General features: G+C 66.7%; 3 protein-coding genes across 8 annotated transcripts; 2 read left to right on the forward strand and 1 right to left on the reverse strand.

The window, feature by feature from the left end:
* The first annotated feature begins 368 nt into the window (after window positions 1-368).
* Window positions 369-6,827, forward strand: AEBP1 (AE binding protein 1). 4 transcript variants are annotated; one of them, XM_074558919.1, is made up of 21 exons: window positions 369-789; window positions 888-1,313; window positions 1,527-1,592; window positions 1,823-1,894; window positions 2,016-2,105; window positions 2,322-2,441; window positions 2,575-2,667; window positions 2,804-2,872; window positions 2,951-3,025; window positions 3,104-3,213; window positions 3,310-3,449; window positions 3,538-3,622; window positions 3,699-3,843; window positions 3,932-4,020; window positions 4,254-4,377; window positions 4,450-4,646; window positions 4,888-5,067; window positions 5,140-5,479; window positions 5,569-5,708; window positions 5,782-5,881; window positions 5,964-6,827. In XM_074558919.1, the coding sequence occupies exons 1-21, from the start codon at window positions 384-386 to the stop codon at window positions 6,518-6,520; spliced, it is 3,624 nt and encodes a 1,207-aa protein (XP_074415020.1). In that variant the 5' UTR covers window positions 369-383; the 3' UTR covers window positions 6,521-6,827. The 4 variants fall into 4 exon arrangements, with proteins under 4 accessions (XP_074415020.1, XP_074415022.1, XP_074415021.1 ...); XM_074558921.1 differs by having other exon boundaries at window positions 2,325-2,441; window positions 5,964-6,826; XM_074558920.1 differs by having other exon boundaries at window positions 1,530-1,592; window positions 5,964-6,826.
* Window positions 6,828-6,829: 2 nt separating this feature from the next.
* Window positions 6,830-12,351, reverse strand: POLD2 (DNA polymerase delta 2, accessory subunit). The gene is made up of 11 exons (XM_074558957.1): window positions 12,132-12,351; window positions 11,318-11,608; window positions 9,351-9,472; window positions 8,751-8,874; window positions 8,564-8,678; window positions 8,219-8,417; window positions 8,044-8,124; window positions 7,617-7,774; window positions 7,384-7,511; window positions 7,206-7,307; window positions 6,830-7,129 (listed from the first exon to the last, which is right to left on the reverse strand). The coding sequence occupies exons 2-11, from the start codon at window positions 11,535-11,537 to the stop codon at window positions 6,972-6,974; spliced, it is 1,407 nt and encodes a 468-aa protein (XP_074415058.1). The 5' UTR covers window positions 11,538-11,608; window positions 12,132-12,351; the 3' UTR covers window positions 6,830-6,971.
* Window positions 12,352-12,382: 31 nt separating this feature from the next.
* Window positions 12,383-14,627, forward strand: GNLY (granulysin). 3 transcript variants are annotated; one of them, XM_074558975.1, is made up of 5 exons: window positions 12,383-12,555; window positions 13,499-13,623; window positions 13,700-13,828; window positions 13,908-14,080; window positions 14,532-14,627. In XM_074558975.1, exons 1-4 carry the CDS (start codon window positions 12,408-12,410, stop codon window positions 14,073-14,075), a joined length of 570 nt encoding a protein of 189 aa, XP_074415076.1. In that variant the 5' UTR covers window positions 12,383-12,407; the 3' UTR covers window positions 14,076-14,080; window positions 14,532-14,627. The 3 variants fall into 3 exon arrangements, with proteins under 3 accessions (XP_074415076.1, XP_026654531.1, XP_005496574.1); XM_026798730.2 differs by having other exon boundaries at window positions 12,387-12,978; window positions 13,502-13,623; XM_005496517.4 differs by having other exon boundaries at window positions 12,390-12,978.
* Window positions 14,628-14,959: the final 332 nt, after the last annotated feature.

The following is a 14,959-nucleotide window of genomic DNA, read 5'->3' on the forward strand; positions in this document are numbered from 1 at the left end:
GTGCTGGGGTATGCGGTTATAGGGGTATGGGGCTGCAGGTGTTGCCAGGTTTGGGGGTACAGATGTACAGGCACTGCCGTGTATGGGGGTATTGGGGTGCAGGGGGTGCCGGGTTTAGGGGCACAGACGTACAGGCTCTGCCGTGTGCCCGCCCGTGCTGGGAGCGCGGTGCCGGGGCCGGGCTGGTGGCACCGGTGTCCTGCCGGTCCCCGCGAGTCGGGCCCCGCACGGCTCCGGTGTGGGCTCGGTACCGGTCCCGGGCGGTGCCGGTGCCAGTCCCAGTGCCGGGTCCCAGGCAGTCCCGGTGCTGGTCCCGGTGCCAGTCTCGGTGCCGGTGCCAGTCCCGCGCGGTGTCAGGGCGGGTTCCGTGCGGGTTCCCAGCAATGCCGGTCCCGGTGCGAGTTCCGTACGGGTGCCAGGTAGTCCCGGAGCAGTCCCGGTGTCGGCGCCCGTCCCGCTCGGTGCCATCCCGGTCCCGCCCCCGGCCGAGCACCGCCCCCCGCCCGCCCTCGCGGGGCTCTCGGGGCTCTCCGGTACCGGGCCCGGTGCGCGGCGCGATGGTCCCGGCGGGGCCGCCCCGCTGCTGCCTGCTGCTGACGGCCACGCTGCTGCCGCTGCTGCCGGTACCGGCACCGGGAGCGGCCCCGGCGCCCCCCGCGCTCACCGACGCCGAGATCGAGGAGTTCCTGCGGGGCTTCCTCGCTCCCGGCGACGGCGGGGACCGGGACGGGGACGGGGACGGCACCGAGCTGGGTTTTGGCTCCGAGCTCAGCACCGGCACCGGCACGGGTGAGTGATGGGCACCGGGATCACCGGGATCCGCACGGGCCGGGCCGGCCCCGCCGCGCTCACCCCGCCCGGCCGCCGCTCCCGCTCTGTCCCCGCAGGCGCTCCGGGGCCGCTGCCCGAGCCCGAGAAACCCAGGAAGGGCAAGAAGGAAAAGACCCCCAAGAAAGCCAAGGAGAGACCCCGGGGGCCCAAAAAGGACAAGGACAAGGACAAGGAGCGGGGCAAGAACAAACCCCCCAAGAAACCCAAGGAGAAGCCGCCAAAAGGCTCTGAAACCCCAGCAAAAGGCTCTGAAAAAAACCCAAAAGGGTCTGAAAAAAACCCAAAAGGCTCTGAAAAGCCCCCAAAAGGCTCCAAAAAGCCCAAGGAGAAGCCACCCAAGGCCACCAAAGCCTCTGGCAAGAAGCCACCGGTGGCACCGAGCCCCCCCAGTCTCCAGCAGCCCTGGCAGGGCAGGGAGGATGGAGAGGTACCCGAGCTCCTGGAGCCTTCACACAAGGAGGAGGAGGATGGAGGTGTCCGAGGTGAGTTTTGGGGATGCCCATCTTGCCCCTGGCGGGGTTGGGGTGGGGGTCTCAGCCCAGCAGAGCTTCACCCACACCCTGGCAGCACCCCACAGCTGTGTCCCCATGGGTTTCCCCTCTGTCCCTCCATTGTCCCCCACTTTCCTTCCCGCTGTGGGGCAGGACAGGGCCTGGGGCGGCCGTGCCAGCCCCTCACTCTGTCCCTGTCCCCAGCAGAGCTGGAGGAGCCCCCAGAGGAGCGCTGGGGGCCGGGCCGGGAGGACTGGAGCCCTGAGCCAGGTGAGGGCCCAGCCCCAGGGCCACCCCCTGTGTCCTGGGGACACTACTGGTGTTGGGACTCCCTCCCTGTCCCCAAATGCCACCTTCCCTGTGTCACCTTCCTTTGTCCCAGCACCATCTCTCTGCTCCCAAGTGTCACCCCCTGTATGCCCCAGGGTCACCTCCCTCCTGTTCTCAGGTGCCACCTCCCTGCTGTCCCCTGCCTCACCCCCCGTGTCCCCTCTCTGCAGAGGTCCCCGAGGAGCCGGAGCCCCCAACCCTGGACTACAACGAGCAGCTGGAGCGGGAGGACTACGAGGACTGTAGGGAGCTGGGCTGGCACGGGGGCACTGGGAGGGCAATGGGGGCATAGGGGACATTGAGGGGCACTGGGCACGTCCCCCTGCCCCCAGCACACACCAGTGCCACCCTCTGTGTCCCCAGTCGAGTTCATCCGGAGGCAGCAGAAGCCCCCCAAGCCCCCGGGCAGGAGGAGACCCGAGCGGGTGTGGCCCCAGCCCGAGGAGGAGACACGTACGTGGGAGGGGGGGACACGGGAATGGCACCCCTCGGGCCCCAGCCTTGGGAACCCAGGGTGACATTGGGGACCCAGGGTGACACTGGGGACTGTCCTCAGCCTTGGGAACCCAGGGTGAGCCTGCAGGGGCATGGGGACCCTGCGGGGACATGGGGACCCTGTGGGCCCCTCGCTGCCTCCCCATCCCCAGCACAGCCCCTCTCCCGCCCCAGCAGAGCCCGAGGAGCCCCCCCCGCGCCCCCCCCCGCAGCCGCTCCCGCCGCCCCCCCTGCCCGGCCCCGTGACGGAGGGCGACTACGGCGAGGGCTTCGAGCCACCGGACTACGACGACTGTGAGTGAGAACGGGGGGACGGGGAGCCCCAGCACCCCAAACACCCCAAACACCCCCATCCCTGCCCCCCGTCCCTGCCCCCCGTCCCTGCCCCCCCATCTCCAGGCTGCCCAGCCCCTCCTGTGCCCCCCAGGGTCCTACGGGCTGCCCCCCCCCACCAAGCCCCGCGAGGAGCACCCGGACAAGGAGGACGGGATGGAGACGGACGAGGAGAAAATCAGAGCCTGTGAGAGGGGTGGAGGGGCTGGGGGGTGGGCAGGGGGGACACGTGTGCCCCAGGGTCGGTGGCAGAGCCACAGGGAGGGTGGCATGTCCCTGGGACTGGTGTCACATCCCTGGGACTGGTGTCACCTCACTAACAGCAAAGCCCAAGAAAGAGGAGGAGGAGGAGGAGGAGCGCTGGGCGGAGGAGAAGGGCCAGGACCGCAAAGGTGGGTGCCAGCCCCCATTCCTGTCCCCTCACACCTGTCCTCGTCCCTGCCCCCTCACTGTGCCTTCTCCTTTGCCAGGAAAACCCAAAAAGCCAGGAGGAAAGAAGTGGGATCCAGATGAGGAGGAATGGGCCCCTCCAGCAGAGAAGAAAAGTGAGTATCCCCATTGCTGGGGTGACAGGGACACCCTGCTGGGGCTGGGGTGAGCCCCTCACCCCCTGCTGTCCCCAGGGTGTCCCCCAATCGGGCTGGAGTCCCACCGCATCGAGGACGACCAGATCCTGGCCTCGTCCATGCTGCGCCACGGGCTGGGTGCCCAGCGTGGCCGCCTCAACATGCAGGTGAGGAAGGGCACCCCCAGTGCCCGCCCCACGGTGACAGCCCTGCCCCAGGGGTCACAGCGACACCCCCCTGCCCACGCCCCTCGCTGTCCCCAGGCGGGCCCCAACGAGGAGGATTTCTTCGACGGCGCGTGGTGCGCTGAGGACGACAGCCGTGCGCACTGGCTGGAGGTGGACACGCGCCGCATCACGCTCTTCACCGGGGTCATCACCCAGGGCCGCGACTCCCAGATCCAGTATGGCCATCCGGGGCTGCAGCCAGGGATGTGGGAGGGGGCAGCAGCGTGGGGACCCCCGCCCCAACCTGTCCCTGTCCTCCCACAGCGATGACTTTGTCACCAGCTTCTACGTGGGCTTCAGCAATGACAGCCAGCACTGGGTGATGTACAGCAATGGCTACGAGGAGATGGTGGGGACTGTTCTGGGTGGGTGGCAGGGCAAACACGGGGAGGGAGCCCCTGGGGTACATCCCTCCCTCCTGGCAGATGTTTTATGGCAACGTGGACAAGGACACGCCGGTGCTGAGCGAGTTCCCTGAGCCTATGGTGGCGCGCTACATCCGCATCTACCCCCAGCGCTGGAACGGGAGCCTCTGCCTGCGCCTCGAGGTCCTGGGCTGTCCCCTCTCGGGTAACAGTCACCCCAAAGCAGCCTGGGGGCCACGGGGATGGGACCTCTGCAGCCATCCCCCGCTGCTCTGTCCCTGTCCCCCCCACAGCTGTCAGCAGCTACTACAGCCAGCAGAACGAGGTGACCTCCACGGACAACCTGGACTTCCGACACCACTCCTACAAGGACATGAGGCAGGTGGGCAGGGCTGGGGGGCAGGATCCTGTGTAGGGGATGGTGGTGGGATCCTTCATGGTGGTGGGACCCTCCATGAGGAGAGGGCACATCTTTGGGGCATGGCATTCTCTGTGCTTGTGGGCACTTCCATGGTGATGGGCATCTTCATAGGGTGGGACCCTCCATGGGCGTGGAATTCTCTGCAGCTCTGGGCTTGTCCCCCCAGCACTGCCCCACCTCTCCCCACCCTGCAGCTAATGAAGGTGGTGAATGAGGAGTGTCCCACCATCACCCGCATCTACAACATCGGCAAGAGCTCACGGGGGCTGAAGATCTACGCCATGGAGATCTCCGACAACCCGGGCGAGCATGAGACAGGTGAGGGAGGTGGAGGGGCCGGGGCCCCCAGCCAGGGTCCCGGGTGTTTGCTGACCCTGCTGGGCCCTCCAGGTGAGCCCGAGTTCCGCTACACGGCGGGGCTGCACGGCAACGAGGCGCTGGGCCGGGAGCTGCTGCTGCTGCTGATGCAGTTCCTGTGCAAGGAGTACCAGGACGGGAACCCCCGCGTGCGGGGCCTGGTCAGCGACACCCGCATCCACCTCGTGCCCTCCCTCAACCCCGACGGCTACGAGCTGGCCCACGAGGCGGTGAGGGGGCCACGGGGCAGTGCCATGGACAGTGGGGGAGGATGTGGGGTGCTGGGATGGGATGGGATGGGAAAAGAACAGGATGCAGCTCCCCCCTCACAGCTCACCAGTGCCTTGGGCTCCAGGCTGGGTACCTGAGCTGTGTCAGGGAAGGGGATGGGACCAGGAGTAGTGAGATGGGATGTGGGTGGTGGGACACAGCCCCCTGCACTCACTGGTGTCCGTCCTGGGCTGCCCGCAGGGCTCTGAACTGGGCAACTGGGCACTGGGCCACTGGACAGAGGAAGGCTTTGACCTCTTTGAGAACTTCCCCGACCTGGCGTCGGCGCTGTGGGCAGCCGAGGAGAGGCGGCTGGTGCCCCACCAGTTCCCCAACCACCACATCCCCATCCCGGAGCACTACCTGTCCGAGGATGCGGCGGTGAGTGCGGCACAGGGCACGGGGTGGGGGCAAGGTGGCAGGGGGTAACACCTCATGCCCCATGCCCCACAGGTGGCAGTGGAGACAAGGGCTGTGATGGCATGGATGGACAAGAACCCCTTTGTGCTGGGAGCCAACCTGCAGGGCGGGGAGAAGCTGGTGTCCTTCCCCTTCGACACGGCCCGGCCCAGCCCCCCGACGCCGGCCGCTGCCCCCCGCCCGCCGGACTACGAGGATGAGCGGCCCGAGCTGCAGGAGACCCCCGACCACGCCGTGTTCCGCTGGCTCGCCATCTCCTACGCCTCGGCACACCTGAGCATGGCCGAGACCTTCCGCGGGGGCTGCCACGCGCAGGACGTCACCGACGCCATGGGCATCGTGCAGGGCGCCAAGTGGCGGCCCCGGGCTGGCAGTGAGTTGGGGACAGGGGCCTGGCTGCCCCCCCACCCCACCACTGGCAGGGGAGCGAGGGGCTGGGCGGGCGTGTCTGTGCTCTTGCAGGTATGAATGACTTCAGCTACCTGCACACCAACTGCCTGGAGCTCTCCGTTTACCTGGGCTGTGACAAGTTCCCCCACGAGAGCGAGCTGCAGCAGGAGTGGGAGAACAACAAGGAGTCTCTGCTCACCTTCATGGAGCAGGTGTGTAGTGGGACGTGACCACAGCTGCCCCAGCTGTCCCACACAGCTCCACTCATCTCTCTCCCTCACCCAGACCCACCGGGGAATCAAGGGTGTGGTGACAGACCAGCAGGGAGAGCCCATTGCCAACGCCACCATTGTGGTGGGGGGCATCAACCACAACGTCAGGACAGGTAGGTGCTGCGAGGAGCTGGCAGGGCGCTGGCAGCGCTGTGCCACCCCCAGCCCACCCACCCTGCTGCCCCCCAACTGCAGCCAGCGGCGGGGACTACTGGCGCATCCTGAACCCGGGCGAGTACCGCGTGTCGGCGCGGGCCGAGGGCTACAACCCCAGCGTCAAGACCTGCCATGTGCTCTACGACATCGGGGCCACCCAGTGCAACTTCGTGCTGTCGCGCTCCAACTGGAAGCGCATCCGGGAGATCATGGCCATGAACGGGAACCGGCCCATCCGCCGCGTGGTGCCAGGCCGGCCCATGACGCCGCGCGAGCGGCTGCGCCTGCGGCTGCGCCTGCGGCACCGCATGCGCCTGCGGGAGCAGCTGCGGCTGCGGCGCCTCAACGCCACCACCACGGGCAGCCCCACGAGCAGCCCCACGGGCACCGGCAGCACCGCCCTGCCCTTCCCCTTCAGCAGCACGGCCTACACGCCCTGGAGCCAGGAGCCGCCCACAGCCGGCACCTGGGAGATGGACACCGAGACAGAGGTGGTCACCGAGCTGGTGACAGAGACGGAGGGCTGGGAGCTGCACACGGGCACGGCGCAGCCCCTCACCACGGCCGAGACCTACACCATCAACTTCGGGGACTAGGGACACTACAGTGACCCCTCACTGCTTCAAGCCACGGTCGGACGCTTTGGCTTCCAACACCTTCCCTGAGCCCAGGCAGCTGCTCCAGGTGGGCTCCAGCCCCTCACCTTGCTGCTTCCAAGGACTGCAGGCATTGCTGCCAACAGTTGGCTGCTGTCAGGGACATGCTGCCCCATCCCTCGGAGCCGGGCAGTGCCAGCCCACTGCCCGTGTCCCTGTGGGGTGGCAGGGGTGGTACTGCTCTCCTGGGCAGGGCCCATGGAGGCGGGCACGGCCTTTCTCCCCTCCATACAGTTTTTGTTACACAAATAAATCAAGTTATATTGGTACGAACATGTGGTCCCTCCAGTGCTTCCCCAGCTCTGTCGCTCTCCCAGACAACAGAGAACGACAGTGAGTGCCAGGACCCCTTGAGGGGTGGGGGCTTGTGCAGTCTGTGCCCTCCCTGTGGTCAGTGTCCAACTTCCATGTCCCCGTCCTCAGAGTCAGCCCCGAAGCTGGAGAAGGTGATGGGCTGGCAGCTGAGGTCGCGCAGGTTGACGAGGCAGGCGGTCTGCGTGGCACTGAAGTCTGGCACCGTCACCAGCAGCACCCGCTGCCCCTCCTTCCCTGCAAGCACAGGTGGGTGTCAGGCAGAGGAGCCCCCCACAGCCCCAGGAGGGTCTGGGGGTGCTCTGAGACCCACCTTGGAGCAGCTTGGACTGGAAGCGGGGCGCGTTGCCGCAGAAGTAGACGTGAGGGCACTCGGTGAGGATAAATGGGTCGGATTTGTAGAATGGGTAACAGCCTGGGGAAGATGGGAATTATTGGGGGAGCCCCTGGCAAAGCCCCCTCACTCAACAACCCTCCAGTCCTCACCGTACCCAGGGTGTCTGGGGCCGTGGGGCTGATGTGTCCTGCCAGCAGTGTCCACTCCAGGATCTCCAGGTAGTTGTCCATGCTGCTGTACTTGAAGATATCACTGATGTTCTGTCCCGATGTCCCTAAAAACCTACATTAAGGAGGAAAGAAAGGGAGGTTGAGATGCTGGGCGTGCTGGGACGTGTCCCTCGGCCCCACGGCACTGAGAGCCAGCAGAGCTGGCAGGTTTGCCTACCTGACCCCGTCCAGGCTGGCCTGGTAGGGGTTGGTGACGAGGCGCAGCGTGGCGTAGGCGCTGGCCAGGGGCAGCATGCAGCGGTGCAGGGGCTGCTGTGGCAGCGTGTAGTTGGTGGGGTCAAACTCGCCGGGCATCACGTCCACGGGCACGGAGCTCTGTGGGCAGAGTGGGATCAAAGCCCCCGCCAAGGGGGCTCAGGGCAAAGCCCTGGTGTCACTGCTGCTCCTTTTCCCCAGGACACCCCGCTCGGCTCCACCGAGGATCCCAGGAAAAGGATTTGGAGCTGCCTCCCCATGTGGGGTGCTCAGAGGGAAGCTGGGTGCTGGGGAAGGGGGTTCTGCCACCCTGCACTGCTACCCTGCCTCAGGAACAAGACTCCCTCTCCCAGAGGAACCCGACTTCCTGGCCAGCCCTGAGCACTCACACAGAGCTGCAGCAGGATCTCATCCAGCATCTTCACAGCCTCCACACTTGCAGCCTGCGTCTTCTTGGTCAAGTACTTGGCCTGGGTAAGTAGGCAGACAGTGAGGGACAGCCCTGCACCCCCTCTGCCCCCTCCCCACACCCCAGGCGAGGCTGCAGCCCCCTCCTTGCCGTACCTTGTTGATGGTGTCTCGGCTCTGGGTGTTCTGGCTCAGCAGATTCCCAGCCAGGATGACTCGGGTGATGTGGGCAGCACAGCTCTGCTCACCCTCTGCACCCAGCTGCCCCGTCACCACGTCCACCAGCAGCTGAGTGCTCAGCAGGGTCTCCCCACTCATGCTGCCCAGCCCCAGCCCCGAAGCCAGCAGCACGAACCTGCAGGGATGGAGAGGCTCAGTGTGCCACACTCCCAAACCGAGGGGCTCAGAGAGCTGGGGCAGGGGACCCTGGCCCCCTGGCAGCCCCCCTGGCACAAGGATGCAGCAGGGACAGTGCCAGCCCCAGTGCTGCTGCTGCCTCACCGGTCAGAGCTGGGCCCGCTCCAGGGCAGCGGCGGCGGCAGGTCGGCCAGGCAGTGATCCTCCACCAGGAACTTGCCATCCTCTTCCTCACGGCCATACACAGCCACGATGGTCCCTGCGGCACAGCAGGCAGGCACTCAGCCCCAGGCAGCCCCCGCAGGGCCACCGGAGCCACGCTGTCCCTCACCTGTCACCAGCCTCTGCACATCAATGGCTCCCTCCAGCTTGATCCTCTGCAGCTCGTCCTCCAGCATCAGCTCGTCACAGGGCTGGATGTACTTGGGCAGGGGGGGCTGAGGCACCAGGTTGTGCTGCGAGGGCACAGGGACAGCTCTGGGGGCCTCAGCAAGGACCAGCAGCCCCAAGGACCCTCCCCAACCCCAGCCCCTCACCACCAGCTGGGGGAGCTGGAACCCCCCAGATGGGCTGGTTTCACTCACTGGGATAGAGCGGTGGAAAGTGGGCAGGGGACAGATGGACAAGGGGTGGGTTTAGACTGGATATGGGGAAGGAATGTGAGGGTGGTGAGGCCCCGGCACAGGCTGCCCAAAGCAGCCCCTGAGTCCCTGGAAATGTTCAAGGCCAGGTTGGACAGGGCTTGGAGCAACCTGGGCAAGTGGAAGCTATCCACACATGCTGGCACCAAGGTGGCATCCAGGGCCAGGCCATCCTGCTCAAATCTCCGCCAGTTCCCTGGCTACAAGGAACACAGGGAAGCCACAGTGAGCTCTCAGGTGTGCTGGCACAGCCCCCTGAGCTCCCTGTGTGGAGGGGGTGAGCCCATTACCTCCTCGCTGATCTCCTGCAGGATGGAGGGCTGCAGCTGCATGGCCTTGAAGAGCGTCCCCACCACGCAGCACTTCTCTCCCTCCTGCAGCTCCGAGAGCCTCCGCAGGGCAATGTCTTCCCCTGTGGAGACACGGGGGTCAGCTCAGTGGCCCCGGGGTGCAGGCAGGCAGGGGCAGGGCTGGCGGCAGCAGCTGCAGGGCCCCAGTGCTGGGGAATGTTGGGAGCCTCCTGCCTTTCCTCTCCTCTCCTCTCCTCTCCTCGAGGCATGGCGCCCAGCAGACATGTGTGGGCCAGATGGGGCCGAGGAGCATTCCAGAGCCTGCGAGCCTGCAGGCATTTCCTCTGTGCTGGGGGGAGAGCTGGGTCACCGTGCTGTGCTCAGCTCCCACCAACAGCTCAGGGCCCCAGGAAGGTGCACCCTGGGCATGGGGGCTGCTGCTCCTGCTCTCCACCCTGGGGATGACCCAAACAGATCACTCAGTGCCCCCAAACCTGACCCCTGCCAGGGCCAGATCCTCTGGCCCAGATCCCCGCTGGAATTCAGGATCCCCATCACTGCCAGAGAAGGGCTGAGAGGGCCCTGGGCTTCAGGCAGGGATCCACAGGGGATGCAGGCTGGGAGAGGAGCAAAATCTCCCTCACCACAAGGTGAGCCCAAAACTGGGGACCCAGAGGTGCTCCAGCCCCATCCAGGGTGTGTCCTCCCATGCAGGATGTGGCTGTGGGACTGTCATTCCCATTTAACCCAGCCTGTGAAGTCCATCCTGAGCCTGAGGCCGTGCAGAAGAGCAAGGAACCCGCTCCTGGTCTCCCCTCCCAAAACAATGCTGCCTGCCCCAGCTCCTCGTCCTTTCTGGGTGACATTTCTCCTCCCCAGAACCCCACTTTGCTCATCATGCGCTGCTGAACGTGACTCCTGTCCCAGGGAGAGCACCCCGCTGCCATCCCTGGCACCCTGCACTGGAAACAAGGCTTCCCGAGCCCAGGAATGCAAACACTCTGAGTCAGAACAAAAACAATCCCGGTGAAGTTTCTTATTTTTGGCTCAAGCTCCCCAAAATGTGTGTTTGGGGGGAGGGGGCTGTGCTCTCCAAATTTCTGCCGCAGGCGCTTCCTGCTGGGAAACAAAACCCCAAAATCTGGTCCCATCCCAGGGCTCGGGGAGGTGGAGCTTCACAAACCACCGGGTCCTGTCACACTTGGCAGAGCCCAGCCAAGGAGGGACATTCGCAGTGGGACCAGCACTGGCTCTGCCTCCACACAGCCCACGGGGCTGGGGAGAGCACAAGAGCTGTGCTGGCCCAAAAGCTCCCACTCAAGGGGTTTTTGCCCATAGAAGGGCAAAGCTGAAGGAAATTCGATCTCAGGCCGGGGAGGGGGGGCAGAGCCCCAGCAGTGTTGCTTCATCCCGCGGACGGAAACTCTGAGCGAGGGTCCCACCCGCAGAACCACAACCCCCCAGGACAGGAAACAGCCCCCCCAGCACAACCAGCACCTCTCACCCCCCCTGCACCCCACTTCCTGGCCTGGGCCCCCAGCCCCACCCTGACAAACCTCAGGCTCAGCTCCTGCTCCCTAAAGCATATGGGGGGACGTGACAATCATGGTCTCCCTGCCCTGGGGCAGTTTTCTTCCCTTCCCTAAGGCAGTGCTTTCCCTGAGCAGTGTTTCCCCAGGGCAGTGCCTTTCCCCGGGGCAGTATTTTCTCCTGGGCAACGTTTTCCCTGGGGCAATGCTTTTTCCAGGGCGGCGTTTTTCTCGGGGTTTCTCCTTTCCCCTAGCAATTTTTTCCCCTGGGGCAGTATTTCCCCAGGGCAGTGTTTCCCCAGTGCAGTGCCTTTCCGCTGGACAGTGCTTACCCCAGGACAGCATTTTTTGCAGTGTTTCCCCTCTCCCCCGGGGCAGTGCCTTTCCCCAGGGCAGTGTGTTCCCCGGGGCAGCGCGTTCCCGTTCCCCGCTGCTCACCCCAGCGGCCGCGGGCGCGGCGCTCCAGGCAGGGCCGCATGCCGGCCAGGCGCACGGCGTACACGTGCGCGTACTGCCGGCAGAAGCTGCGCTCGCCCAGCCGGAACGGCTGCGACAGGTCCGAGTAGGCGGCCACGGGCACCCGCGGGAAGGTGGGGGGCTCGCCCGAGGGGGGGGCCAGCAGCCCCTGCGCCGTGGGGGCCGCCCGCTCCGAGAACATCCTCGGGGTGCGGCCACGGGTCTGCAGAACAAACCGGGGAATTGAGGGTGCGGGCACCGCCCGGTCCGGGCCTGCAAAACAAACCGGGGAATTGAGGGTCTGGGTCCTGCCCGGCCACCACTGTCACCCCAGGGAACAACGGACCCCCCGAAAATGATCCTTCCACCTCCAAAATACAAACCGCGCCTGGGTCTGACCCTCCCTGTGCACGCTGCAGCCCTCGGCCCCCCTCTCCTCCCCACCCAGGGCATCCCCAGACCCATCCTGGTGACCGCACCATCCTCTCCCACGATCCCCCCCCGAGCAGGACGCCTGAAGCCCCCACAAAGTGCACTCGGCCTCCGGATCCCCGCAGCCCCCTCTCCCAAAGGGACCCAGGCCCTGCACAGCCCCCTGGCCGTGCCCAGCAAACACAGTCCCTGTGGCACGATCCCCCTCCCCGCGGCACCGCGAGCCCCCCAGACCCGCAGCCGCCCTCAGGCTGCGGCCCTCACAGGACCCCCCCAGCCGGGTCTCCCTCGCTCCCAATCGGGCACAGCCGCTCGGCCGCGGCCCGGGGCTCCCGCCGGTCAGGGGTCCGAGGCCGATCCGTACCGGAGGGGGGGTCAGATGCCGGTCCGTGCGGGGTCAGGGGTCAGAGGCCGGTCCGTGCCGGGTCAGGGGTCAGGGGCCAGTCCGTGGGGGGTTAGGGGTCGCAGGCCGAGGGTCGCCGCCGGTACCGGGGCCCGCCATGGGGGCGGGGCCGCGGCGGGAAAAGGCGCGAGGCCGCAAACACGGAAGTGGTGCGGCGCGCGGGGAAGTGACGTCAGAGCGGCCGCGGGAACGGCGGCGGGGCGGGGGCGGGGGCGGCGGCGGCGGGGGGGGGGCGACATGGCGGGGACCGGGACAGCGAGAGACACCGGCACCGACCCGAACCCATGGGGTGGAGTGCACACCGGCACCGACCCCGAGGGGACACCGAGCCCTTGCGCTCCCCGGAGCCCGGAGGGGTCCCGGGAGGAGCCGGGACGGACCCCCGGTAGGGCCCCGGGGGTCCGGCCGGTCCCTCCCCGCCCCAGCTCTGGGGCAGCGGCCCTGAGGGGCGAGGCTGGGGGGGCCGAGCTCCCGGTGTCCCCCCCGTTGCAGGGCTGGGGGTGCCGAGCTCCCGGTGTCCCCCCCGGGTGAGGCTGGGGGTGCCGAGCTCCCCGTTTTCCCCCGAAGCCCTTCCCGCGGGGGTGGAGCTGTGAGGCAGGAAGGGCTCTGGGAGCAGCTGTGCACGGGTTTAAGGGGTTTTGGGGTTTGGGGTTTTGGGGTTTCGGTCCCCCACCCCCACAGCCCGTGGCCCCGCTATAAAAGGGATCAGCACGCAGGCAGTCTCCACGGCCAGGCAGTGTCACCTGCTGTCACCGGCTCGGCGGGCTCACCATGGCTGCCACCCTCGTCCTGCTGCTGCTGCTGGGAGGTACCGGGACCCTCCTGCCTCCCCGGGGGGACAGGCACCCCGAGAGGAGGGGACAGGACACATGGGGACAACGGGGATGGCAGCCTGTGTGACTGAGCTGGGGGGCTGGGGTCTGTGTGGGGAGCTGTGTGTGCCAGGGGTCTGTGCAGGGGCAGGCACTCAGGGGTGTGGGGAGGGTCTGTGTGTGATGGGGATGGGGTCTGTGCAGGGAGGGTCTGTGTGTGCCAGGGATGGGGTCTGTGCAGGGGCAGGCACTCAGGGGTGTGGAGAGGAGGACAGGGGGACAGGCAGGAGGGATGATGGGGTCTGATGGGAACAAACAGCTGGGGGTGGCAGGGATGGGGTCTGCCTGAGGACCCAGGGATGATGGGCATGGTGCCCATGCTGACACTGGCACTTGGGGACAGTGGGAACAGGCAGGCAGGATGGTGGGGATGGGGCTGAGTACCTGGGGCTGGTGGTTTAGGGGTCTGATGGGCACCCACCCTGCAGCCTCGCTCACCGTCCTGTCCCCCTGCAGCAGCTCAGGCCGCGGACCCCCTGCCCTGCCAGGGTGACCCCATCTCCTGGTGCAGGGACACGGCCACGGCCAAGCGCTGTGGCTGGGAGCAGCAGTGCCAGCACCTCTGGGACAGCCTGGTCCTGGTGAGACCCCAGCCCCAAGCACTGCCAGGGCCACCCGGGGGTGCAGGCAGCCCTGAGGGTCTGTGTGTCCCCACAGGGGGATGTGGCTGACGGAGACGGCGTGGCTGACGGGGACAGTGTGGCAGAAGGCAAGAAGATGAAGTGCAGCCTGTGCACCAAGGTCCTGAAGAAGTTCCAGGATCTGGCAGGTGACGACCCCGACGAGGTGAGGGGTGATGAGGGGCTGGGGGGGCGGGCTGGGGGCCCTGTCCCTGTGTCCCCCTGACCTGTGGTGGCTTTGGCAGTCGGCGGTGCAGGCAGCGCTGCAGAAGGGCTGCCGGGCGCTGGGCCGGAGGCTGGGCAAGCAGTGCCAGCAGCTGGTGAGCAAGTACCAGGAGCAGATCAGCGAGGGGCTGCAGAACGGGGACATGCCCAAGGACATCTGCACTGCCATCGGCCTCTGCCGCTCCTGAGCATGGTCAGTGCCCACCTGCACCCCATGGGCACGGGCTGATCCTGCACCCCACATCCCCATCCTACATCCTGCACCGTGTACTGTTCCCTGCATGGCAATCCCACACCCCCTGTCCTGCACTGCGCCCTGCACCCTGTAACCTGGTCCTGAACCACATCCTGCACCCATATCCTGATCCTGCACGTCATGTCCCAGTCCCGCACTGTGTTCTGAGCCCTGCATCCTGCACCCCACATCCTGATCCCATATCCCCCCTCTGCATCCCACACTTTGCATCCCGCATCCCTCACCCCACACCTGCTGGAAGGGTGGGAGTGTTTCAGAACCTTCCGTGCTGCACTCTGTAGGGCGGGGGTGAGCCAGGCCACCCCCAGTGCGCTGTGGAGCAGGGGGAGGGCTGGAGGAGCTGCTTCCACTGGCCCCTGACTCCCCCTGCTCTTTCCTTTCTCCACAGGCACGGCCCCGAGTGCCCCCAAACCCGACGCCCCTCCAGCCCCGATGGCCCCACAGCCCAGCCATCCTCCTCCCCACAATAAACTCCCTCCTCTGGCTCCAGGGTCTCGTTTGTCTGCCCTGGGGGGACATGGTGACAAGGGTGAATGGCACCAGGCACTGGCAGGGGACAGCCTGCCCTCAGCAGGGCCAAGGTGACACTGGAGGTGCCAGCAGTAGGGTGGGGTGTGTCCCCTGTGGCTTCACACACCCGTGTGGTGCTGGCTGTCACTGTCCCCTCCCTGCGCACCCCATGCCTGGCACTACATCTGTCCCTGCACTCGCCACTGTCATTTGTCACCCGCTTGTCACCGGCGCTGCCATGGGCTTGGGATCCTCCTCGCTGTGTCAGCTGAGCACGGGGCATCCCTGCTTCAGCCCCAGGCAATC

This window comes from Zonotrichia albicollis, chromosome 26, assembly GCF_047830755.1.
Source record: "Zonotrichia albicollis isolate bZonAlb1 chromosome 26, bZonAlb1.hap1, whole genome shotgun sequence".
In the NCBI taxonomy this organism is placed as follows: Eukaryota; Metazoa; Chordata; class Aves; order Passeriformes; family Passerellidae; genus Zonotrichia; species Zonotrichia albicollis.

Bases quoted from the DNA above. Each gene is read 5' to 3' on its own strand.
- AEBP1 (XM_074558919.1), top strand. From the start codon at position 384: ATGCCGGTCCCGGTGCGAGTTCCGTACGGGTGCCAGGTAGTCCCGGAG. The intron at 2,442-2,574 runs GTGAGTGAGAAC...TGTGCCCCCCAG, and splicing joins GCCACCGGACTACGACGACT to GGTCCTACGGGCTGCCCCCC. The intron at 2,668-2,803 runs GTGAGAGGGGTG...CCTCACTAACAG, and splicing joins CGAGGAGAAAATCAGAGCCT to CAAAGCCCAAGAAAGAGGAG.
- POLD2 (XM_074558957.1), bottom strand. From the start codon at position 11,537: ATGTTCTCGGAGCGGGCGGCCCCCACGGCGCAGGGGCTGCTGGCCCCC. The intron at 8,875-9,350 runs GTAATGGGCTCA...GTGCCCTCGCAG, and splicing joins TGCAGGAGATCAGCGAGGAG to CACAACCTGGTGCCTCAGCC. The intron at 7,512-7,616 runs GTAGGCAAACCT...TCCTTAATGTAG, and splicing joins GCCAGCCTGGACGGGGTCAG to GTTTTTAGGGACATCGGGAC.
- GNLY (XM_074558975.1), top strand. From the start codon at position 12,408: ATGGCGGGGACCGGGACAGCGAGAGACACCGGCACCGACCCGAACCCA. The intron at 12,556-13,498 runs GTAGGGCCCCGG...GTCCCCCTGCAG, and splicing joins GGAGCCGGGACGGACCCCCG to CAGCTCAGGCCGCGGACCCC. The intron at 13,829-13,907 runs GTGAGGGGTGAT...TGGCTTTGGCAG, and splicing joins CAGGTGACGACCCCGACGAG to TCGGCGGTGCAGGCAGCGCT.